A 26,339-nucleotide genomic window follows, 5' to 3' on the forward strand; every position below is an offset into this window, starting at 1 on the left:
CTTTTCACTTGTGGGTGCTACTTACTTTTTCTCATCAACAATAGTTACTAAGATGTAGAGGAACATTTATTAGATATATGGAATGCAGAACAAATGTAGAGGAATGCATAAGGGTAATGTGCAGTACTGTATCTTGAAAAGTCTTAAATTATTTGGTAGAAATAATGTTTATTCTTTTTTTTTTTTTTTTTTGCGGAACCGGGGACTGAACTCAGGTCCTTGCGCTTGCCAGGGAAGCGCTTATTCCACTGAGCCATCTCCCAGCCCCTAATAATGTTTATTCTTCACGCTCCTAAAAATAGTGTTTGTATGTGTGATAACTTGGTAAAGAGTCAGACAGCTCTGTGCATTGGTTAGAGTAGTAGACTTATTGGATCAGAGGCAGGAAAGTCCACAATGGCTGTCTCCACCCCATCCAGAGGAGAGAGCAGAGGATCTGGTAGTGTCCAGTTCAAGGAACTGGAAGCCTCAGAGTGAGAGGGATCAAGCATGCAGCGCTAGCCCAAGACTGAAGGCCTGGAAGCTCCCTGGAGAGTTGTAGGCTAGTCGTTTTGAAATCCTGAAGAAGCTGGAGCCTGGTGTCCACAGACCAAGGTAGTAGCAAGAGAGGCAGCAGCCTCAGTAGAAAGGAGCTTTGCAAGTGCAGGCCGACTTCCTCCTCCTTCCCTTTTCTTTCAACCGTGGCTTGTAGTCTATTGGTTGGCGTCTTCCCCCTAAGCCTGCTGAGTGGCAGGCTCACCTTCTCTGGAAACACCCCGAAGACACATATAGAAGTGTGCCTTGTAATCTGCTGGGCATCTCTTAATTTGCCAAGTTGACAGTCACCTTTATTGGTCACAGCTCAAGTTTCTCCATATGCACTGCTATTAGCCCTGTTTACCTCAGGATGTTAGTGTAAAGGTGAATGGTCCTGAGTAACTTTAAATCATAAAGATCTCTATAATAATCATACGATCATGAATTATACATTATGTATACACTGACTGTTGAACTGTAAGTCGTTTTGCACTTTACATAATTGGTAAATGACCCTCTTTGGAGAAAGGCTTACTAAAGATCTCTCCCAGTTCACTTTCGGGGTGCACTCATCAACTTCAGCTTTTATCATCAATCTATAAGGGTTTGTCCCACCACCCTATTTTACACTGGAGCGAAAGGAGAAGGCAGGATCAAGGCCTTGAGAAGCCCAGCGCCGGGCTTTGCGGGCTCCCTGCAGCGCTTCTTCTGGAAGCCCCGCCCTGTTGCGTCAGGCCCCGCCCCCGGCCGCAACCTCTCGCGGGATCTGAAGGGAGGGCAGGCAGGGTCAGGCGCGATCATGGCGACAGAAGAGACGGATGTGGATGTTGAAGGGGACGTGGCGGCGGCCGCTCCACAGCCGGGGTGAGGCCTGGACACTGGGTGTCGCCAGGCGGGGAGAGTCGCGGATGCGAAGCGAAGGCCCGGGAAAAGGAGTCGGGCCCGAGAAGGGACCGGGAAGCAGAGGGCGGTCCGCGGGCCCCGTCCCCGCCGCCCCGGAAGCTTCCGCGCCGTGGGCTCGCGCTTTCCGGCGCCGACCGGCTTCGGCCCGGACGCGCTCGCGCTTGTCGCGCTGCGCTGCCGGGCCCGCCTTCTCTCTGCGCGTGGCCCTCGCTCCAGCAGTTCGGAGCCTACTTCATTTCCTGTAGAGTACTGCAGGACCAGCCTGAACTCACTGGAGCGAGGGAGCCTTCCCTTGCCCGCCGCGCAGCCTCGGACGCATCGCTTCGCGCCTTCTCACCTACAGCGGTAGTTGTGAAAAACTTTGCGGAGAGGTAGCACCGCTTAGGGGAAAGACGCCCGGTTTCGGAGTCGGAGTTCTTTGAAGGGGACGTTTTCTTCTGCAGTTGTAGGCCCTAGCGGTGTGGCTTTGTGCAAGACAGATTCGCAGATACTGAGAGTCATGTACTCCCAGGATTGACCGTCAAATGAAAGAATGGTGAAAGGCAGTGTAACGTTTTGTAGATGCTCTATGTATGTGTGGTTTGTAATCCTCAGGGATGATGTGAGGGATCAGAAGCAAGATCTGAGTTCTAAATGCAGTCAGCTATGTTATGTTTAATTGTCAGTAACTTTGGTAGAACTGTTACTAGGTTGAACCACGTGAAGTTACCAATATTGGACCTTTTTTTAATAAAGTGGCAGTTTCATGTAGTCCAACCTAATATCACGGACTCTTAAGTGAGAAGAACCTCATCGTTGCCCTAAAGGGATTAAGTAACCTGGAATTTAAAAGTGGTGAACCCTAAATAAAGCACTCTAAAAATGTGAGCGGTAAACACATGTCGTTTTCCCTCATATTTTTAGACAAAGCAGTTGAAAGCTGTGAATATTAACTGCGAGAACTTTTACTAATAATTGTCCATGTTTTGTAGTATTTCAGTCTTGGTCAAATGATTTTGTATGCTTGATTTAAGTGGGCAAGGAACTTAACCAAAGACCAAAAAGAAATGAATTAGCCTTGGAGACACCATCGTCCGGGGTCATTGGTGTTATGCCTCATACAAAGGTTAATTTGAACTTTTCTGATTGAATTTTTTTCCTTTTTCTCCCTGTTTTCTTGAGCTTTAGTGATAGTGTATAATCCATGCAAGATTAAAGGTTGGTTCCAAGGAGTATCATTAACCTTAGTTTAGTGATGGTGCTCCAGGGTACTAGAGCTCCAGTCTTGTGACATAACCAAAGTACTGTGTAGTATGCCATGAACAACTGATGGTAGTATATGAGGAACCCTTGGGGATTAATACACCTTTGAGCATTTGCTAAGTGCTAGTTATAGAGCTTAAACATAGCATTTTGATTTGCTTTCTACTTTTACCCTTCTTACCTTTGTTTTCTTTTACTTGTTCATGACATTCAAAGGGTTTTGTTAAAAGACTTCTCACAGATGCTACAGTTCTTGGTGATACCTGCCGTATCTCAAGACTTAATTTCTGTTAGGTTGAGCCATATACAATTTTGCCAATGTTCTAATATATTTACCCTACAAAAATGGAAGTTTTGTAAGTACAACCTAACACATGCTGGTATTTCCAGATCTGTCACTAGTTCAAATCTTTATCCTGAGCTTCTGATTCATTTACTCAACTCTGGAGCTATCAGCAGTTACAGGTCCCATAAACACCTGTCTTACAAAACTTTTCCCATGAAACCTGATTTTCCACAAGCGGCGCTGACACTGAGTCTGAGCCAAATTAAATCTCCTTTTTAAGAAAGTCCACCAGTCACCCAAGACATAGAATTAGACCATATTCCTTTTTTCCCTTAGTGCCTTTCGTTCTTTCTATCATACCATTTATTAGAGCCTGTTCATTCTGTATAAATTTTTTTTAAATGTATTCACTCTTCCTGTTCACAGGCATTGTTTTTTACAGGTAAGCTACTACCTCGAAGTATTTTTTTATACTCACTACCTTTTTATTGCTTACTGTTTGTTTCTTTTGCCTTTTTTAAAAATATATTTGGTACAGGGCCTCACTACACAGTTTGGACTGTTAGTGATCCTCCTGTTTTCAGCCTCCCCAGCATTGGAATTAAAGGTGTGCACTACCACACCTTTAATCCTTGGCTGGCTCAGTGTGCCCTGGGGTGGGGCTGGCATGGTATGCTGGAACCTTGGTCCCTGCACTTGCCTAAGCAAGTGCTTGGTCCGCTGTTATCTCACCTGCTCTCTTTGAGTTTCTTCTTTCTTGAAGTTATAATGGTCTTTCTTACATCCAAATTGATCATGTTGTTCCATTCAATCCCAGTTGGTTTTGTGTTGACATCTATACTCCCTAACTAGTAGAGACCTGTATGACCTTTGTCTCAAGTACATTATTATTTAGCCATTCACCAGGTACTAAGGTAGGAGGTATAAAGACCAACACTGATCTCACAAAGCTAATATTCTTGTTGGATGAGACAATTACTTGTCAGATGAAGGTAAGTGGAGAAAAACAAAGGAAAGAAGATGACTGGCTTATCAGTTTATCTCTTATAGTCCACCACGAAAGCTATGAGGTCTGAAATTGTGGGACTCAGGGAAGGACTGCCATTGAGGTAGGGCACGGCAGGAGTAGCAGCAAATTTGGGAGGGAATGTGATTTTAGACTTAAGTTAATTTGTGATTCCTGTGGAAATTCAGGTAGATATCTATATGTGTACAACAGGGTATTGATGTTGCTAATTCTTGTTAAGGAATACTATGCAAAAAGATTGCTGCAGTAAACTTGAAGATAGTCTCATCTCCTGCCCTCGGGGCATCTCCTGCCCTCAGGGCAGACCCGAGTTTTTTGAGTAACTCAGTGTTGACTCTTGAGTTGAACAACTGTTTACTATCAATAGTTGATAGAAACTACTGCTCTTAATTTATTGTAGAAAAGAATAGTCCCAGTCTTAGTTACTTTTCTGATTGTGAGACACAATAAAGGTTTATGTTGGCTCACAGTTTAAAGAAGTTTTAGTCTGTAGTTGATTGGCTCTAAAGCAGGCTGGTGTGGCAGATGGGGCATTACAGAGGAGAAACAGTTCCTGGCAGGCAGAAGACAGCCAACTAGCAAAGGAGCAGCATATAGCAGCAGCAAAAGCAGTAGCAGTCTTCCTCTCCCTTTTATCTCTTCCAGTCTACCTGCCTCTCGGGTTGCTCAGGGTAAGCCTTCCCATTATCCACACCCAGAACTATGCTAAACCAATCATTGATCTAATTTAGTAATCACATAGCCTTTCACTTACCCTAGATCCAAACTCATCCAAAAAGCCCCATCTATGACTGCATGAGACTTTAGAGGGACATCTAGATACAAGCTCTAATAGTCTCAATCTACTGTAACTTCCATAGGACTAATTAAAAATTCAGATGTATAAATCTGTTGATAGGTTTTTGCAGTTGTAGCAATACAAAGTTTTTGTCACTAGGTGAGGTATGGGAAAAAAATTTAACTAGGAAGTTAAGGTAAAACATTCAAAACCAAAATATTTATTTTAATTGTCTCAAAGCTTAGATCCCCGAACACACAAGGTACACATTGAGACTTACTGGTTCAGTGAAAGAAAAGAGGGTTAACAAAAGTTCGATGCCCTGTATACATACATAGAAATCCTCTAAATAACCTGTTATTTTTTTTTCAAGTTATGTGAATTGTTAATAAAACTAATGCAGCTGGACGTGGTGGCACATGCCTGAAATGGTAGCACTTGAGAAGCTAATGCAAGAGGATTGCTGCATGTTCAGGGCCAGCCTGGGTTACATAATGAGTTTAAGGCCAGCCTAAATTGCATAATGAGACCCTGTCTCAAACAAAACAAAATAGAACAACTGCTATTTTTGAGTTTGGTTCTTCCACCTCAGTTTTTTTTCTTTAAGGATGATGCTGAAGATAGTGGTTTTTTATTTGTTTAAATATAGCTAAAAATTTTAATTTAAGAGTTGAATTTTTATATTCATATGTTGGCTCATGGCTACAGAACACTGTAGTAGCTGAGTTTAAATAAAATTTTCTTATGCGTCAAAGGTAGAGGAGCCATGCCGCAGTGTTAAATGGGTGCTGTGGGGAGAAGGAAACTTTTTACTTAGCACCTGCCGCTGTCCTGTGTGCATTGTAGCCAGTGACTCATGGTATAGTAATACCATTTTTATACACATTTTCTTAATTACAGAAGTGCAGCATCAGTTTTACAACAAGATCACTATCTTGATTCATCGTGGAGAAGTGCGAACGGCCTTATTGTAAGTATCTTATGAACTGCCACCTGACTTCAGCTGGCTCATTGCCCATTGCACCTCTTGCCTTTTTATAACTGGATGCTAGTCCTCAAAAATCACAGAGGTAATAGGTAAAACTGTTTTCGAACTTTAAAAATAGAAGAAACCTTTTTTCTTTTGACTTTGAAAAATGACTTGTTGAAAAGCAACTTTGGAGCCTACAACTAGGTAAAAACCTTTGTGAAACTTTGTTGCTTCAAGTGAGAAAATAGGGATCATCGCAGGGCTCATTTCTTTGGTTTTGCAGCTACTTACTGAACATTCCCTGTGTGCCATACCTTGGGCCAGGTTTGGGGAGTATATACGACAGATGTGGTCATGCTTTGAGGGAGCTTATATTTCAAAGGAATGTCCGATGATAAACAAGTAGACAAACAGTTGTAGATTGTGAAGGAAATTAGCAAATCAGTGTATCGGGGAGGGAGATTACTTGAGATCAAGTTATCGATGAAAGACACTCTGAAGGGATATTTAAGTTGGAAAGTAATGAGAGTAGGTAGATACAGAGTAAAGAATTCCAGCTAATGCAAAAGGTATAGTTGAGAGATATATTCCATACCTAGAATATTTTGTTTGGCACAGGTGTGACAGGGGTAGGACAGGAGAGAGCTCCATCATATAGGATTTGTGGGATTAAATCATACTAAAGGGTTTAATTCTGTAAATGAACTGAGACAAGTCATTTTATATAGATTGTATGCAGATAAGTCAGTCCATTTTTTATAAAATTTACTTTGAGTGCTGTGGTGAAAATTAGAAGGAAGCAAAAAGGATGTCCAAGGAACTAGTTAGGAAAGAAACATTTCCAGTCATCTAAGAAGATCTGATGAAGGCCACTTGATCCTGGGTAGTGGAAGAAATAGAAGTGGATAGATATGATTATATTTTGGAGTTAGAAATGGTTGGTAGATTGCGTGTAGAGATCGAGGGAAGACGAACCCATAATAGTGATTCCTTACTTTTTAAATGAGTAACTGCCTTTTACACTATTGGAAATGTAGGGGGGAAAGCAGGTTGTATGTATGATGGTGAACTCTTGACTATGTTAAGTCTTGAGAAGCCAGGTGGAAATCTTTAGTGAGCAGTTGTTATACCAGTCTGAACCTTGGAGAAGAGTCATAAGTCGAACATTTTTTACTTTGAGAATTGAAAATGATAATGATCCACAAGAGATTGTGGCTGATAGAATAATTAGGAGTTTTGGAAATAGTTTGCCTAGCAAATGCATGCTGTCTAATAATTCCTCATACGTGATAGCCATTATTACCCATCATAAGTGAGAGTGTAAGCCTTGGAATCTTAATGGTTGTAAAATCTCTTTTCCACTTGAAGTACAAGTAGTGGTATAGGTGCATTTGTGAAGTGTTACCACCTATCCCATGGTATTACCATGAGAATCAAAGATACATTTGTGTGCTTAGTACATAGTAGCTGTGCTTATTTGTAATCATAGTATTATTTTCTATTTACAAAAACTAATTATATGTAAATTTTTTTTTTAATAGCCTTGGACTCTTGATAACACCATCAGTGACGAGAACAGAGCTGTCATTGAGAAAATGTTATTGGAGGAAGAGTATCCTTTATTTATGAGGAAAGTAAAATTTTCAGGGTAAATAATTTTAAGTGAAATTAATAAGACACTAGTTTAAATATCACATTGTTTCTCTTGTGTGAGAAACCTTGTGGAGAAATAAGGAGCAAAATGGAGAACAGATACTGAGAAATAGGAAGATTATGTTCAAATGGGAAGGGAAACGGAGTGGGGAGAGGAGGAAGGGAAAAATGATTTTTAAAAAGAAAGAAAAAAATGGAAACAAAGCTTTGATAAATATGACAGGGAAGAAGGATTGAAGGGACAGATGGGAATGGGAAAACAAAAGATGTATGGGTACAGATTCCTTATGATGAATGTGATCATTATGTGTGGCAAATATGTATGAATAGAAATGCATAAAAAGATTTCAGGGTTAAAAATCTGTCCATGCAAAAATTGCAGAAGAGGCCACTGTAATCATAAATTGATGTTACTTAGCTCTAGCTGGCTGCATTGTAGCATGTCACTTACCTATACAGAAAGCATTTTATTCCTTGGTTATGTTTTACTGCTGGGTCTGAGATCTGACTCGATTACAATATGTGACTATGAGTAGAAATTGTAGAATATTTAAATTAGAAGTTTAAAGCTTGCATTTTCAGTTACACAAGTTGAAGATCAGAGATCTTTATTCAAGGCCACACAAGTAGAGTATGTAGAAGTTGTTACTTTTTACCCTATAATTTATAGGTATGTATGTTATGTAGAAGAAATCCTAAGCTAACAGCACAAAACAAATTCTTCTGTAGGGTATTTTTTTCCTCCACAACTTTTGGATCCTTATTAACAAGGTCCAACCTGTGGCTTCTTCCTCATTTTTTATCTCTAGTTTCTCCTATATAAAAATGAGAGTGTTGAACAAAACAGTTTCTAATCATATGAGTTATAGAGGTTAAATAATAGTCTAAAAATACTGGTTTATTTTTAATTCTTTTATCTGCACTTCTTGGACTTCTCACTACTTTTTTTTTTTTTTTTCATATATGTATTTGGTACAGGGTCTTGCTATGCAGCTCAAACCCCTAGTGATCCTCCTGTTTTCAGCCTCCCCAGTGCTGGGATTATAGGCATGCACCACCATGCCCTGACTCAGTCTGTCGCCAGCTTAGCATGCCCCAGGGGTGGGTCCAGCAGGGCATGCAGGACCTGGTATTGAACCCTGGTCCCTGCGCTTGCCAAAGCGGGTGCTTAGTCCATTGAGCTATCTCACCAATCCGACTTCTTACTATTTATTAGAAGGAATTTGTTTTTTCTTCTTTTGTATTTATTGCTTTGTTGCTCTTAATATCTCTCTGGTCCTTTAGTTACCAAAGGCAAGCCTCTCAGGCTTTCCTATTCACTAATTCTCCCTAGATGTTGGAGTTATAGCCTAAATTACTGCTTTTCAGTGGGAGGTACATGTAATTTAAAATGTCCTAGTGGTCTCATTTAAAAGCAAAATAGATAGAATTCATTTTGTTAATACATCTGTTTATATATATTTAATTTTAATAACTTAAAATACTTTACCCAGGCATGCCTCTAATCCCAGGACTTGGGAGCCTGAGACAGAAGGGTCACCCTGAGGTTGAGGCTAGCCTGGCCCCCATAGTGAGCTCAAGACGAGCCAGAATTACAGAGAGACCCCATCAAAAACAATATATTTTGAATTTATATGGAAATATTACTGGTGGCATGTTTTCATTTTGTTTTATATTAAGTCTTTGAGATCTAATGTGTATTTTATTTTTCCATTACACCTCAGTTCCTGCTAACTTTTCAAGTGTTCAGAAGTCATACTGTGGTTAGTACTGGTGGTTACTGAATGGACAGTGCAATTCTAAATTAATGAACACTTAAAACAAGAACTTGTTCCTTTCCAAATATAGAAGCAAATAATAAGAGTTACAGGTTATTAGAGGACAGGTGTAATGTATATAGTATCTGTTTTTGTTGTTTTTAGTACCTAGCATAAAACCTGATACAGTGAGCAGACACTTGTTAAATGACTATCTTCAATACTGCAGGAGACTAGTTTCAAGGATCTTGAAAGGAAACTCCTTGGTAGATTTGATCTAAATGTTCTTTATTTTTAATAGTGTAAAGAGTATTCCAGAACTCTTCTCTATTACCTTTAGAAATATGGAAGTAAATATCCCAAATTAGTTTAGACAGCCAATCAAATTCATCTTTTATGTTCTTGTATATTTTAAGAGAGATTTAACATATACCTACTGGCTTAAATCATGAGTGGTACATGCATGACTGGCCCACTGGTGGTACAGGTGGATCTAGTCACCTTCATTGGTCTTTAACAATTTAATGAAAAGTCTATAAGTGGACTAAATCTAGTTACTTGAATTTAAATACTTACTACCCAAATATAAATACTATTCATACCAATTAAAAATTATTACAATAAGCAACAAATTCATTTCGTATAACTAAAAACTATATTTGTGGGACTGGGAGGATAGCTCAGTGACTTAAGCCGCCTGCCTGGCAAGCACAAGGTCCTGAGTTCAATCCCTGATACCAAAAACAGACAAACAAAACACAATACATTTAGGGGCCATCAAGATAGCTCAGTGGTCTAAAGCGCCTGCTTAGGCAAGCACACAGGGACCGCAGTTCGATCCCTGGCACCACATGCCACACCAGTCCCACCCCCAGGGTGGGCTGAGCAAGCCATGAAAAGTATATATATATATATATATATATATATATATATATTTTATATATATATATATATATTTGTGAACAGTTTGTCAGTAATTATCTAAATTTTAACATGGAAATCTCATAAATACCCCATTGCTGATTAATGTAATTTGCATTTACAACTGTTTTACCCCAAATTACCTGTATTAGAATTTTTTATGCCATTGTAATGTTTTCCTTAAAGGACCATGATATCTGGTCTACTGAATCAACCTTTTTCTTTGCATTATTGTTTGTAGTCAAAGATTCCCAGAGCAGCAGATATAAGCCATCCAATGGGACAGTATGTACCAATATATCTGATAGGAACCCAGCATGTACCACTTGTGGTTCAAACCAGCAGGAATGATCAAATTCAAATGATAAACCACGTGGTAGCAAGACTTGAATTACTAATTGTCAACGTGTTAAATACTAAGGATATATCTTCTCTTAGTCACTTCTAATAGGAAGAGAAGAGAAGCTGCATTTATATAGCACACATTTTGTACAGGTATTGTGTTGTAAGAGTTTACATGTATTAATCTATATAACAACCCTGTGAGATATTAACATTTTTATCATATTTGCAAACCTGAGAAGGGCTTTGAAAGGAATTGGTTTCATTTGAATTCACAAGTTTGGCTTTCATGAATCTTTAATGCTCATTCTCTGACACACATATGACTTTAATTATTTTAAAAGTTTCCTTAATAGTTGCCCAGGTATTATTTATCTAAGAAATCTCTTCCAGGAAAATTTGGGCTTGATCAAAAGGATGATAAAAAATACCTAAACAGGTAATACCAATTTACACTCTTAAATGTCTGAACTGCATTTTGGAAACTCTTTTCAGGCTTTCTTATTTTTTCATGTGCTATAGTCTGCAGAATGCATAAATCCTCTATGTACTTATGTTTTATGTTTTTAAAGCCTTTTTGATTGGTTAACATTACTCGATAATTTTTTAAGGTTGTAGTTGTCCTGAAGGAAAAAGCCTTCAATTCAAAAATAAAAAAATTTAAAAACAAAGGTCTTTGCATAGAAGTTGGATTGTGAAAATTTTAGTGTCAGCTATTTGCCAGAATTTCTCTTATGACCTTGTTGAGCAATTTACAAACTACGGAAAAGGTGGTCTCCTGTAGATCTTAGAGGGAAGTTTTTAAAGAAGGTATTTAATATTGTATAAATTGATTTGATTTTTATTATTCTGTCAGGTAATTTTAAATTATTTTGAACAAAAATGAATTGAATTCGACTTTCAAGAATTTCCTAGACAAATTAATTACAAATAGTCTCATTTAATGACCTGACTGTTCAAGAACTGTGTGGATTTAGGACTGAGGCATGGTGTTTGAACTTAAAATCTGCCAGTCAGATTTATGACCCATTTCTTTTTGCACAGGTCTGCATGCCTTGTTTACAACACCTCAGTGTGCTCTTTTTGTACAGTGTATCTTGCTTATGCAGTACTGTAGTTTCTGCTGATTGTGGTACACAGCACTGTAGTTTCATGTTTTGTTATACATTAGCACATGTAAGAGTTGTGCAAATAAAAGCAAAGTCATCTAGTTGGAGTTGCTGTTGACTGTATCTTTGTTTTGATGATTGCGATTGCATTTCCTATACAAGTTCTCATTTAATGACCAATATATTTAATAACCTATTTCTAGGTATTGAACTTGGTTGTTAAATGAGGGGTGTTTGTCTTCATGATTACAAAAACACATTATTTTGTGTTTTTAAATGCATGTTGAAGGATGGATTTCTGTTTTGTATTTAAAAAGCAATGAAGTGAAGTTAATGGAAAGATTAATGGCTTAAATAAATTAGTGAACTTCATTGGTTTGTTAAATTTGTTAAGATACTGAATTTTAAAAGCAGTAAGTCTAATGCCATAGTTTCTTTATTTTTCTGGCCTAATATTTACGTGGGCTTGCACGAGAGCCAGAGATATATCTGAAATTATTTGAAACTCACATGCCTATAAGGATTTAGGATTTTTTGTTCACACTTGCTGCTTTGTGTTCAGTCTAAGTGGGCCTACATATTTGCCTGTCACACTGGTTTCCTTTGATGTCTTCTGTATTATTTGTACTCAGTCCCATAGACCACATGTTTCAAAGTTCTGTGAAGATATCTTGAGTTAGGGGGCCGGGGAGATGGCTCAGTGGAATAAGCGCTTCCCTGGCAAGCGCAAGGGCCTGAGTTCAATTCCCAGTTCTGCAAAAAAAAAAAAAAAAAAAAAAGATATCTTGAGTTGGAATACTTAATGGTAATTCTCCCCCACCTCCCAGATAGAGGCTGCAACTTTCATTCTCTTTTTCTAATTCTTAGATTCAAAAGTATTGAATTTAGCCAATGGCTGTCAATAACCTTTAACTACATAAATATGGAATGTTCCATTTCAGAAATTTTTTTGCAATTACTCTTTTTCCCCTTAGGGTACAGTCTCCTACAAAACCAGCCAGTTACTCAGTAAAGTGGACGATAGAAGAAAAAGAGCTGTTTGAACAAGGGCTGGTAAATAGAGCAATTTTTAACTTATAGTAAAGTGATTCTAGAAGCAAATACTGATAAAGTTATAAGGTTAACTTGTAGCAACTGGAATTTTTAATTATGTTAGTTTTTCTGTAGAGTAATATTTATAGTGTGCTAGAAGACAATTTCTTTTAACTTAAATCTAAGGTACTAAAATAGATTTGGATTGATAATTTGATATTTAGCACACTTTTTGGTATTGATTATATCCAAGAAATTGAGTTATATCCATGTGACACCAACTGCCTAGGTCAAAAGCAAAATATTTGTCTGATTTTTTCTCAAAACAAAGCCAAAAAATACCCATAAAAACTTGTGTGTTTGAAACTAGATGATCAGCTGAGGATTTTTGGTTTGTTTTTTTTTAAACTATTTGGCATTATGTACACAGTCCAGACTTCACAGTGCATATACTTGAAGACCAGAAACATATCTAGTATGTGAATATTCCATGGAAATCTGTTTACATATGTATAAGTTAAATAATGGAAAAGTACATACCCTGGTTTCTAATTCTGGAAGTATTCAATATGAAGAAATTTTTAACACAATACGTAGGAATATTTTTAAGCTTTCAAGGTTGGTTATACATAACTTGAAAATTGGCTATATTTATACATTTTTATTTAGGCTGTGAATGCAAATCTAAATATTTAACATGTCTACAGATGATGAGGAAAAAGCTTTATATTTTTCTAGTTACATCATGTTACCTGCATACCCTATGATGTTCTTAATGTAAAAATACAAATTTGAGGTTTTTGTATTTAAGACTTTTTTTGTACTAATGATGTTGGTGTTTCCATCTGTTGCACAAGAATGTTAATTACTCATTTTTTTAATACTGCTGGCAACTTTTGATGTTTTACCTTTGCCAGATGTGACATATGTATATGCAAACATACACAAGTGACTTATAAACTTAAGGTTCCTTGTTTGATTGTTATTGTTGACTTTGGCAATAGTTATGGGTCCTGCGTTTGCATATTCAAAGTTCAAAAGCTACCTGAAATGATAGGGTGTTGTTATATTTCTCTCTCACTTCTGAGGTAATCAGTATATTACATCCTTCCAGAATTATTTTGTGTCTACATAAGCAAGTATATATTTGTTAAGAGATATGTAGAAATCTGAGATTCTTTTAATTATAATTTTTTCTACACAAAAAACTTGGAATTACTGATTGTGTCACCACCATTTTGACCTATTGATGCAGTTTGCTTACGGATTAAATTCTTTGGGGCTTGAGAGAAAGAAATGGTGTGATTCTGAATGGTGAAGGAGGATTTTTCTTTCCTTTTGTCTCACATAGGTCTGTCCTTTTTCATGTTGAAATTGGCACATATTTTCTTTGCCCTTCTTTTAGTGTCCCTTCTTGAGTTTTCTTAGTGTACAGCCCCCACTCTCCCAAACAATTACACTTTATCCAGTGCTCTGTCTCCATACGTGTTCCACACTGCCAAATTATTTCCTATAAATAGACCTGATTCTTCACTAAGTTAATGTTAGCTACTTGTTAATCTTAAAAATAATTGGTACTAATAGTTTTCCCAGAAATACTGAGTTTTAAAAAATTGCTCTGAGTCAGGCATAATGGTACCTGTAAGCCTAGCCCAGCTTCTGAGAGGCTAAGGTACGAAGAGTGCAGCTTTCAACATACACTCAGCCACTTAGTGATGCAGACTTGAGTCAAAAGCTGAGCAAGGGCTGGGAATGTTAGTCAGTGAGTAAAAGCTTATTGGGGTGCGCATTTGATTAATATATAGAAGTATCTGATGTGGGCCATTTACTAGACATTGTAAAATATGGAATCTGGGCACAAAAAATCTTGTAATTCATGTAGAATAGGTTCACTTGATCCTATAAATGGAAAATATAATCTCTGTTTTAGGCATATATTTCCTTAAAAATAAATTCTAGATGTGAAATATGTACAACAGGAATTCATATAGTTAGATAACAAATGATTTATCTTAGATTTAGGTAGCTATAATTTTTAAATGAGTTATTAGTATGTTTTTAATGCGTCGTTTGCTTTTAAACCATTAATTAAAGTAGACTAATCAAGTAATTTTTTTACTTTAATAACAGAGTAAATTTGGTCGAAGGTGGACCAAAATTGCAAAGCTAATTGGAAGCCGCACTGTTTTTCAAGTAAAGAATTATGCCAGACAGTACTTTAAAAATAAGGTAAGCAGGATACAAATACCCTAGGAGATAATGATACTGTTTGGAATTGTAAAAATTAGGCAAGCAGCAGTACTTGTTTAATGTAGGCATTCCATAAAATTTATATTTTTATAGTGAGAGAGTATTTTACATTGTAAAACACCATGCAGATGTTTATTTTTTTAATACCTTATGGCTATCTTCAGTGTTTTAACTGTTGCTATTAAATAGATACTGTATTCTATTATTAAGTAGAAGGAAAATATTAATTACCCAGGGATATGAGTTGAAGAGAATCATATCCCTAAGAGAAAATTCTGGAGGTCTTAGTGTTTCTCTCTGGAAAATATCTTTTCTTTTGAAAATACTTACATTATAGAAACTTTGAAAAAAAATAATTGGTACTTAGAGGATGTAAATGCTGATGGTGATTCTGAAATGTATTTTAATAGCAATGGATATTTTACAGTTGTTATGAACTGTCTGAAAAGTTTACTAAGTTGTATTCTGAAAGATGTAGATAGGGTCTAATTCATTAGCCTTTCAAGTAATTTGTGTTGTATTGAATTGTAAAGTTTTGATACTTAGAATTTTTAAAGTTGTTCTGCTTTGACTCTGAATATAACTGTGTAAAATTTGGAAATGTCTTAGCTAAAATTCAGTGTTTTGTTTTCCTATAAATAATGTGCTCTATCTTGTGTTCAAGATTTATCTTAGTGTTAGCCTGTAATGAGTGGAACATAATAGGATGGATTCACATTGCATCAGTCATCTGCTCCCTCTGGCCTTCAGGCTAACAAAAGCAATTTCAGAGTAGCTCACCAGTTAAGGTATTAAGCAACTTGGTTATTCTTACCACCATGCCTCTCCAATTAGAACATGTAGCTTATATAGGAGTTAGTTATACTCAAAAGACTTGGGTAGAAAGGTACATCTCAGTGTTAGAACAGACATTAGTGTTGTATGAAATCCAATACAAAATCTGATCTGAATTTCTAAGATTAAAAACAAAGACAGGGGATATAGCTCAGTGATAGAGTGCTTACCTATACGTAAGTCTCTGGGCTTGATCCTCACACCACCAAAACTAAAACCAAGAGACTACAAATATATACAAATTCCTTTTCCCATTGTTCTCTATATAGTGAGCTAGGTAACTTCAGATACATGATCCTGAGACTTCATTGTGATGACGGATCTGTGATCGCTTACTGAGAGCTATCGTGTCCCTTGGGATATCAGTCATTAGAGATCTTTCAAAACTTTGAATATGGGTACTTTTATTTCAAGTTATATTTACTCATTGATTCTAATCCTCTTATTACATTACCAGATATATACAGAATAGCAGATATGGAAGATAATTTCATGGCTGCAAATATAAAGTGTACAGTATTGAGGCTGCATTAAAGGAACCTGCCAAAAGGATTTTGCTTTTAAATGAAAGATGATCTTGGTTTACTGAGTAAATATATGCGATAGAGTCATTCAAGTAAAGGATTATTTCACCATTATAAGAAATGAAGTTATCAGATGTTGTGAAAAATAAGCTTTTGTAGATACATTAGTATCTTATAGAGCACTTTACTATGAAAGTCATTAGTTTTCTATGACTGATATGAGTCAGACCCCCATTTTAAAAATGTTTTAAAAGTGATAGTTCTATATAGATTATGGTTATTTGATTAATGAGACATGGGAGGATGAGTGAGGCACATGTTTATGGAAATTTAAAATGGTGATCTTTTATATTTCAGTGCAGTTCTAAACCTATGTTTAAAAAGCAAATGCAGTTTTAATTACTGTTAACATGTACTTAGCTTAATAATTTATCTAATATTTTGGGAATTTTGTTCTGATTTTTTAATAAGATAAAATGGGGTCCTGAGAAAGAAACACCCATTGAAAAGAACAGCAGTGAAAATCGGGTTGAAAATGAAGATAAAGGGGCCACAGCCCAGACACTCTCATGTCTAAGAGGACGTGTTGATCCTAACTTGAATGCTGTAAAGATTGAAAACTTGTCTGATGATGAAGAAGTAGACATTACAGATGAGGTAGATGAGTTGACGTCCCAAACACCACAGAAGAATTCTAACGGTGGTCTCTCATTGGAGAGTAAAACATGTGAAACCAGCCATAGAGGATTTGTACCCCAGGAAAGTCCCTTTTCCGAATCTTCCAGGGAATATCTTCATAGTATAAAGCAAGATGAAATGGAAACACATTCAGGCTCAGAAAATACACTGTGGACTGAAGAACAGAGCACGAATGGCAAAAACTCAATTGAGTTAAATGATCAGAATTGTAATACGCTGCACGATGGAAACAGAGTAATAGATGGCGCCGGGGCACTGCCTTCTTCAGAGCCTTGTGAAAATCAGCAAGATACAAGTAGTATTGAAGTGGTTTTTCGTTCTTGCCAGATGGTGGAGGAAAGTCACGAGGAAGAAGAGCTTAAGCCACCAGAACAGGAAGTAGAAATAGATAGAAATGTCATTCAAGAAGAAGAAAAACAAGCAATTCCTGAATTTTTTGAGGGGCGTCAAACTAAGACACCAGAGCGCTACTTGAAAATTAGAAACTACATTTTGGATCAATGGTAAGAATTGTTTTAGATGGTACTTTAAAAACTGGATGTCCTACAGTATTTTAATTTGGGCTGTTTGGGTTTTAGGATTTTGCTGTAGTAATCCCAAGAGCATTCATGTATCACCGTTTCACATTTTAAATTTTATCGTAATGACACTTTTTAAAAAACTGATAAGCAACAAAACCTCTCTGTCCTTTGGAGCATTTGGGCCTGGAACAAAGGCAATAAATAATTGCTTTAAGAAGCAACTTCTTGGGCCAGCAAGATAGCTCAGTGGGCTAAGCGCCTGCTTAGGCAAAGGCAGAAACTCAATTCCCTGGCATCACAGACCAGGCCGGCCCCGCCCCTGGGCACATTGAGCCAGCCATTGAGACTGGGCATGGTTGCGCATGCCTGTAATCCCAGGGCTGGGGAGGCTGAAAATAGGAAGATCCCTATAAATCCAAACTGTGTAGTGAGACCCTGTACCAAATACATTAAAAACAAAACCAATTTCTCAACAGAGGGCATGGTAGCACACACCTATAATTTCAGCATGTGGGAGGCTGAGATAGGTGGATCACTATGAGTTCCTGGCCAGCCTGGGCTACAAAATGAATTTAAGCCCAGCCTGAACTGCATGGTGAAACCCTGTCTCAAAAAGACACTCCCCAAAAAAAGTTTCTTAGCAATAATATTGGGAAGTTACATAATCGATAAAGATGTGATAAGTGTTAAAATTTTTGAAAAACATTTTATTTAGTAAGATATTTTACCATTATCCCTTTCAAAACCCTCCTTTTCAGCACACTTTCTGAAATAGTCTGGAAGTGTTCTATGAGGTATGGTAGAGAATACCTTAAGAGCTTTCCAGCAGAGAGAAAACATGAGGGTGTGTCCTTGCTGCCTTACTCCTTGGGCTGGCACTGTGTGACATACTCTTCCCAAAGCCAACAAGACCATGGGAGGTAAAGGTTTTGTGTCCATTCAGGACACAGACAGCTTTGACAGTGTACCTACAGTGTTCAGGAGAAAGGATTTCATAACTGCTCCAGAGAATGGCAAGAGTGATAGACTAAGTGTGTTCTGGCTGAGTGCAGGGGTTTGAGAGGGGTCTGTAGCAGTGTGTTTCTTATTTAAAAACACACCATATGTTTTGTTGTCTTGTCAAAAACTACTGTAGTGGGAAAATGAATTTCCTTCCAGGTTGATCATGTACCTTTAGTACAAAGAAGGAAACATTTGATGTTAAGTGACTAGTATTGTTAAATGTAGTTGGATTACAGAAACCAGTTTTTCTAAATGTCTAAATGCTTTGAACTCATGGCATAGTGTGCTAATAATTCCTTCATCAGGATACAGTAGTTGTCTAAATTATCTATATTTTCTTTGAATTTCTTAGTGGGGAAGGAGGAACAAACCAGAGTACTTTCCACCTTGTTAGTCTAAGTACTTTGAAAGTAATTTGAGTTTTTTGTAGCTTATTAAACTTATTAAATATTCTTAATTGCTGTTACTATTCCAGGAATTGTTGGCTTATGTAGGGCCATCTTTACAGAAAGCTTCTCAGTTCCTTGGGTCAGGGTTTTGCTTTGTTTCTGTTCTGTTGTGTCAGAGGTCTTCCTGTCTTACTGCAGTAGTGTTTTGCCATATCCTAGGAGTGTTTAGGAAAACAACTTACTAACTCAGTGACCCTGGGGCCACATAGGCAACATAAAGTTTCTTGGCTTTTAAAGAGAACCATATTTTAAAATGGGGTTGTTTGTGTTCTTCACTCGGGGCCATCTTACATTGGTTAAAGTGTTAACTCACAACTTCTGACTAAAGATGGTGTATATTATAGTTACAAGGAACAACTCCTGGCATTTACGTAGTACTTCATAATTTGCAGAAAGCTCTACTGTATCATCACATTTTAATTCTTCACAACAATCCTAGAATTATGCAGGAGATACTATTTTCTTTTTAGTAGAGAATGTTTCTGAGATGAGAGATTTGGGTAGCTGTCTGAAATAAAAGTATAAATAACCAAAATTAAAGGTTTTCAAAATCAAAACTGCCCAGAGAAATATCTGTATGAATTGAGTGTGACCTCAGTGTTAGTGTCATAGGTCCTGTTACTTTGAATTTTGGATTCTAAGTGAAGCCAAATAATTTGTACAGGTACTGCAGGTGGCAGTGGTCTCCTAGGTGGTTTACTGAGGTTGGTGAAATCAGTGGGTACTACTTTCTTAGAGTCTTCATTTGTGCAATGGGTGTCTTCATTTGTGCAAAATTCTTTGGAATTTTTCAAGACACTGAAATCTGAACTCTTCTCTGAAAGTTAGGGTATCTCCACATCATAGATTATATTTTCAGGTTACTGTGTCTTTCAAAGGTATTTTATTTCTGAAAAAAATACTTAAAAATATAATCATCCTTATTTTTACTGCACATTTACACATTATAAGTACATAAAATATTAAGATACTTCAGGTGTTAGAAGTTTTCCAAGAAATCTATTTCCATAATTTTCTTCATCCAGAGTAATTGTACTTCTATCTCTTAATTAGGGAGACACGCAAACCAAAATACTTGAATAAGACCTCAGTACGCCCTGGCCTGAAGAACTGTGGAGATGTCAACTGCATTGGACGGATTCATACATACTTGGAGTTGATAGGAGCGATCAATTTTGGATGTGGTAAAAACAAGCACATTTTCTACCCAACATATTTTTGTCTATAAATTTCTCCTACGTTTAGAATTCAAATAGATTTATAGAGATATGCTAACAGTACTGAAAATATGTTAAGGTTTTGCTGCAGGGCCGGTGAGATAGCCAAAGAGACTAAGCACCTGCTTAGGCAAGTGCAGGGAATGGGTTTGGGTTCAGTCTCTGGTACCACATGCAACCCCTACCCCCGCCCCTGGGGGGCACTGAGCAGGCAACCAAGTCTAGCCATGATGACACACGCCTTTAATCCCAGCCCCAGGGAGGCTGAAAACAGGAGGATTACTATGAGTCCAAGCTGCGTAGTGAGACCCTGTACCACATATGTTTAAAAAAAGATTTTGCTGCAAAACAGATTTCTGTTGAAACTTCTTTCCCTTTGACCTGCAGTGAAAATAGAATTATCTGCTTTTTATGGAAAAATACTTGATCGAAGTAATAGACGTAATTTAGGAATATATTTCTCTGATAAAATAATTGTGTTGAAAGTCTAGTAATTTAATTTACAAGCTCACGTTGAACCCTAAACTTTGTGGTATGCCCATGTCTCAAACCCCAGAAAAGTTGAAGCCAACATAGCACTTAAAAAGTTTCAGATATTGGGAATATTTTTATTTTTACACAGGTATTCTAAAATCCAGATAAATCCCAAATCTGAACTACTCCGAGTCCCAAGAATTTCAGATGTGGATTATTTAACCTGTTGTGTAGTTGTGCTAGAAATGCTGTGTAGCAGTGATTAAAGGAAATAATTTATGGCTTTTATATGTAAATACTATAAAAACACCAAAATATTTTAATGTAAGCCTCTTTCATTCTAGTTTTTTTCAAAGTTAAACTTAATGAAGATAAACATTTCAAAGTATATTCTGCTAGGGGCCTGCCCATTAGGTGAGTGGTTTAAGTGCCTGCTGAAACAAAGCAGTAAGGTTCAGGATGCTGTGGTTCGATCCCCAGACCCTGAAGCCAAACCAGAGCTTCCTGGAAGGTATCCTGACGCTATCAGAAAACAAACAAAAGTATATTCTGCCTATTTATTGAATTTAATCTTTTTTGTAAAAAGCTTTTGCATAGTGATAGGTAGGTAGAGTCTTACCACCCACAGTTTCAGAGCAGTACACTTTTTGAGTGTATATAGGTGAGATGACTAATCAGAGCACTATTTCATATAGAGAGAATTTACATTCTACCTTGTTCCTGCACATTAGTGGTTTCATTTGCCCAAAGCCATGTGTTCCATATGTTGAGAATAGCTTTTCAGGAAAATGAAAAGGTTTTAGCTCTCTTTTCAGTTACTAATAGAAAGTGAAATCATGTTTTCTGTATTAAACTGCCAAAGTTAGCAAAGTGCATTCAGCACTTGTTTAGTAAGAAATTAAACAAATTTCTCACTTCTTAAATAATCCTTTTTTATTGTTCTTATAATAATAGCATTAATTTGAGAGCTGCTGAGTAGTGTATCATGTAAAGGATTGTGGAATAAGCATCATAAGATCTCAGCTACAGTTAATATAGATATGTCTTCCTATTTAACAGTGATTTTCATACAGTAGTAAAGTGTTTTGGGCTGGCCAGATAGCTCAGCGGACTAAAGTGCCTGCTAAGGCAGGCTCTGATCGGGGTCCCGATCCCTGGCCTTCCGTGTCAGCCCCACCCCCAGGGCACGCTGAAACAGGGATTGAGACGGCATGGTGGCTCACACCTATAATCTGAGCACTTGGGAGGCTGTAAACAGGAGGATCACTTCAAGTCCAATCTGTAGTGAGACCCTGTACCAAATACATTAAAAAAAACAGTAATAGAGTGTTTTGTCTTCCTTAAATCCCAATAGAACAGGCTGTGTATAATAGACCACAACCAGTTGATAAAGTTCGAGTCAGAGACAGAAGAGATGCTGTAGAGGCATACCAGCTTGCTCAGCGCCTGCAGTCTATGGTAAGCAGCCATGCTCTTCCCTGTGGAGAAGGAATGCCTGCTTTGCCACTTAATGAATGTGTTTTCTCTTGTACTTCATCTCAGCTATCACTTCTCTGCCTTCTCTTCAGTTTCATATAGGTTTATGAGGCCAAACAAGCTATAAAACCTTTAAAATAGATTAGCTAGAGGTGGTGCCAGGTCATACACTGCCCTTTAGCAGCCTGGTCCACTTCAAAGGCCTCCGTAGTGAAGTTTTCACAACTGGACATTCATATTACACACAACTTTTATAACTTTTCTGTGTGTTAACTTGCTGAACTTTTAAAAAGCTAACATGTAATTATTTTGCTTCTGGTTTTCATTTCTTCTAATACATGTCATTTAAAGCCATTTTCTTTGTCGTTAAATTATTTGTTAAAGACATGTTTGTCTTGAGTGTTTGAGCTTCCAAATGGTGACTAGAAATGAAAATTGAAGAAATGGAAGTAAAATGCAGAAAGTCAGCAGCACTTCTGCCCCCAGTAGCCCAAACCTGCTCACTTACACAAGGTTTCTCACCCTGAACTGGCCAGGAAGGTGCATTGCTGAGGAGAGTACTGACTATCAGACCTGAATGAACAGATAAAGCTTAGCAAGTCACTGAGTGATCACAATACTTACATGGGTTCATACTTTTTAGGTAATTATGGCTTTTGTTTTGAATATGAATGGGCTGTGATTTCTCCCTGTTGCTTTTTATTCTCATCACAGCGTACTAGGAGGCGGAGGGTCAGGGACCCATGGGGAAACTGGTGTGATGCAAAGGATTTAGAAGGACAAACGTTTGAGGTAACTGACCTTTCATGCAGCTCCATAAAAATTTTTTGTTGGTATACATTTGTGTGTCTTAATGCCTTGTATGTTATACTTGCTTCATGCATTGTCATATGTATATCTTCATTCCCAAATTCAGTTGTGTCTAAAACTTGGCCAGTGTACAGCACAGTGGAAGGCTAGTAATTAGTGAAATGCTTATTAGCCTTCCACTAAGAGTTTTATTCTCTAGCTTTGCCTTTTCATCTCTAGTTAAGAATATATGCCAGTGGCAAGAAGTATGTCCAGTAATTTCATTAAATACTTACTGAATGGTATTCTGATACAACAATTAAAATACTGTTCTAAATGTTAGATCATACTGAATTGCAAATAAGGAAGTGTTATTTCTGCTAAAATACTGGGTCCTAAAAAGAACATAGACAGTGAATGTTATGGTGTATTTGTATTCATGCATGCACAGAAATGTCCTAAATGTGTTGTAAGATGGAATGAGGAGACTTGTAGTACCAAGAACAGCTGCTTCAGAGAATCTTTTCTTTAAATTTATGATGTATAGCTTGTCCTCCCTGAAAAGACTTTTGTAAGAAATAAGTGATGTATATATAAGTCCTAATATTAGATACTCAACAACATGGTAACTTCTCCATAAATGTTAGCTTCCTCTCTTCTCTACCCTGCTCCTGGTCCCCCATCCCATACCTGAGTATTCTTTCAGGCATTTTGAGGGTAGAGGTTGAGATGGAATCTCATTATAATTCAGGCTGGCCCTGAACTCACCATATACCCAAGGCTGCCCTCAAGCTCCCAACAATCCTCCTGCCTCAGCTTTCCAAGTGCTGAGATTACAGGCACATACTACCACATCCAGCTGTCCTAGTCATAATTGTAAGCACAATATTGCCCTTCGCATGAGGGACTTGTGTTTCTACTGGGAAAGACAAAGCCAGTGGTAAGTTGGTCCAAGAATTGTAAAATCCTCCCAAAAGTTTTCTTAGGGGAAGATGCCACTGAAGATGTGGTATTTGAGCCAGAGGATCAGTGGGAGAATCATTTCTAAAAATAGATGAAGCTGGATATGGTGGCACAAGCCTATAATCACAGTACTCTAGGAGTCTGAGGCAGGAAGGTGATAAATGGAAGTCCGTTCTGAGCAGGTTAACAGCTTAGACTGTCTCAAAATAAAAAATGAAAAAAGATTTGGGGGTTTAGTTCTGTGAAGGTCCTGGGTTTAGTCTCTCACACTGAAAAGAAAAATAGATTAAAGCATTCTATGCCGAGAGAGTGGCACAAGAGAAGCAGGACATAGGAAATACTGGATATATTCTGAGAAAGCTACATAGTTCATTTTAGGTAGAATGTAAAGTTAGTAGAAGAAAGAAAACAGTATAAACATTAACTCATTTAACTTCATCATAATACCATCATGGTATTTTTTTTTAATTTTTATTTTATTTTTGAATTTTAGAAAAATATTTCTGAAATGAATACATGGCATGAGACTAATAATAAATTACGCATTGTAAAAAATTATTTACAAACTTAAATGAATATAAAAATAAAAATTGCTTAAAATAATATGAAGAGTTAACAGATCAGTCATATAGTAGATCACTCTGTGCCAAAATCAAAAAAATTATATTCATATAATTAGAATACTCAAAGTAGAATGAGGTAGGCAATAAATACTTAAAGATTTAAAATTTCTGAATTTAGTTAAAATTATAGCACCACATTTCCAAGAAAAATGAACCTTTTACACAAGAAATATAAAATCATACCAAGATAATAAAAATGAAATTATCCAAAACTCACTATAAAGAAAAAAATTATTAAAGCATATACATAGAAAAAATATTAGCTATATAAGAACAAAATTAAATAGTATCTTATTCAACATTAGAAGAAGAAAAAGGACAAGTAGATAAGAAGCTAAACTTATTTATTCAAAGGACTGAAAAAAAATGTCCTTATAGAATTTTATACTTAACAAACATACCTTTGAAAACTGAAAGTAAAATACTTTGCAGTTATACAGATTGGAAACATTCTAATACCTCCAGATGTAGCATATAGAAAATAACAAACAGCATAATCCAAAAGGCAAGAGAAGTTTCTGTATGGTCCTGGATAAAGAATAAAGAGCTCTCAAAATGGTAGTTATGCAGGACTATGTAAAATATAATTTTATTATACAAACCCATTTAAAAGGTCACTGAAGATTTCTACAAAAGTCAATCTTTTGTCACGTTATATACATAATTTTTCGTGTGTGTGTGTAAAAGACAAAAACTGATACATGGAATATGGAAATATACTTTTTAGAGTTTCTAATACTAGGAGAAAATATGTCTTATAAGTAGATTGTAAGTCAAAGAAACAGTATAAATCATAAAACAAAAATTAAGATTAAACAATATTCAGAAAATTAATTCAAAATTAAATATTTCAAAATAATATTCAAAAATGAAAATTAAATATTCCAACTAAGAGGCCAGAGGGTAATATGTATGAATCTGTGATCAATTCAGAGTACTCACATAGTATTTGATTAGGTTGATACATACAAAAATATCAACCAAGAAAAAGTTACCATGATAGTAAAGAATTACGAAGAATAAAACATAACAAAAATACTGGAATGGCAAATATATGACCAGCACTTCTAAGTCTGGGGATAGGATATGGCACAAAGTTCTAGTGTGTGTTGAACGTAGATAGTGTCCATGATATTTACTGGTGGCCGGGTGTTACTTCTGGTAGTGAGCTGCTGCTATTTCCTTGATATCCACCCTATAGACCCAGACAGAATCATGACCCATAGGGTGCAGGAGAAGTCCATTTGTAGGGTATGCTGATGGAAATATTTGGCTGCTGTATACAAAAGAATAACTGAAAGACTGCTGTTAACGTATCTTTTACTCCTGTGTTTGTTTGCCCTATTTGGTAGGTTTGTTCCATTCTCAATTCATGGAGTTGTCATTTTGATCCCTCTAGGAATATCTTTTAGTAGTCTGTTTAGGGTTGGCTTTGTTGTCTTGAAATTCTTCAGTTCTTTGTCATAGAAGTATTTCATTTCTCCATTATACTTGAGTTTTGCAGGGTGTTATCAGTCTGGGTTGGAATTTGTTTTCTTGCAAGACTTGATGTACTTTTGCTTCGTGCTCTTCTTCATTTTATGGTTTATGAAGAGAAATCTGCTGCTTTAAATGTGATCTGTTTCTTTGCTGTAGCAGCTTTTAGTATACTGTTCCTGTGCTGAATTTCTGGGATCTTGATTATTTTATGTGTGGGTGTTTTTAATTGGGTTGATGTTATGTGGAGTTCTGTATACTTCGGTTGCCTGATTGTCCAATTGTTTCCCCATATTTGGGAAGTTTTCTGCTATTACTTATGCCCATGTTCTTTTTTATCATTTGTACTGACTCCTTTCTCATTGATGCCTATTAGTCTTAGGTTGTTCATCTTTACATCATCTTGCAGATGTTGAATTATTTTTTCCTGCATCCTAGTTGTTTTTAAGAGATCTTTTCTTACCTTTTCACTAGCTACAATGGTGTCTTCCAGGTTTGAAAGTCTA

The 26,339-nt window shown here is 36.8% G+C and overlaps 1 protein-coding gene across 3 annotated transcripts in view; it reads left to right on the plus strand.

Annotated features, from left to right (window-relative positions):
• The first annotated feature begins 1,315 nt into the window (after positions 1–1,315).
• Positions 1,316–26,339, plus strand: part of Mysm1 (Myb like, SWIRM and MPN domains 1) — a 41,567-nt gene continuing 16,543 nt past the window's right edge. For 2 of the 3 annotated variants that reach the window (XM_023702670.1, XM_023702671.1), the window contains exons 1-10: positions 1,316–1,380; positions 5,653–5,722; positions 7,264–7,334; positions 10,760–10,834; positions 12,479–12,557; positions 14,667–14,765; positions 16,616–17,346; positions 19,869–19,999; positions 21,861–21,964; positions 22,697–22,774. In XM_023702670.1, the coding sequence (XP_023558438.1) occupies positions 1,316–1,380; positions 5,653–5,722; positions 7,264–7,334; positions 10,760–10,834; positions 12,479–12,557; positions 14,667–14,765; positions 16,616–17,346; positions 19,869–19,999; positions 21,861–21,964; positions 22,697–22,774 (1,503 nt within the window). The remainder of the gene's footprint in view (positions 1,381–5,652; positions 5,723–7,263; positions 7,335–10,759; positions 10,835–12,478; positions 12,558–14,666; positions 14,766–16,615; positions 17,347–19,868; positions 20,000–21,860; positions 21,965–22,696; positions 22,775–26,339) is intronic. The other variant, XM_023702672.1, reaches the window with a different exon arrangement.

The sequence above is a fragment of the Octodon degus genome, unplaced genomic scaffold (genome assembly GCF_000260255.1).
Source record: "Octodon degus isolate 3935 unplaced genomic scaffold, OctDeg1.0 scaffold00156, whole genome shotgun sequence".
Taxonomy (NCBI): Eukaryota; Metazoa; Chordata; class Mammalia; order Rodentia; family Octodontidae; genus Octodon; species Octodon degus.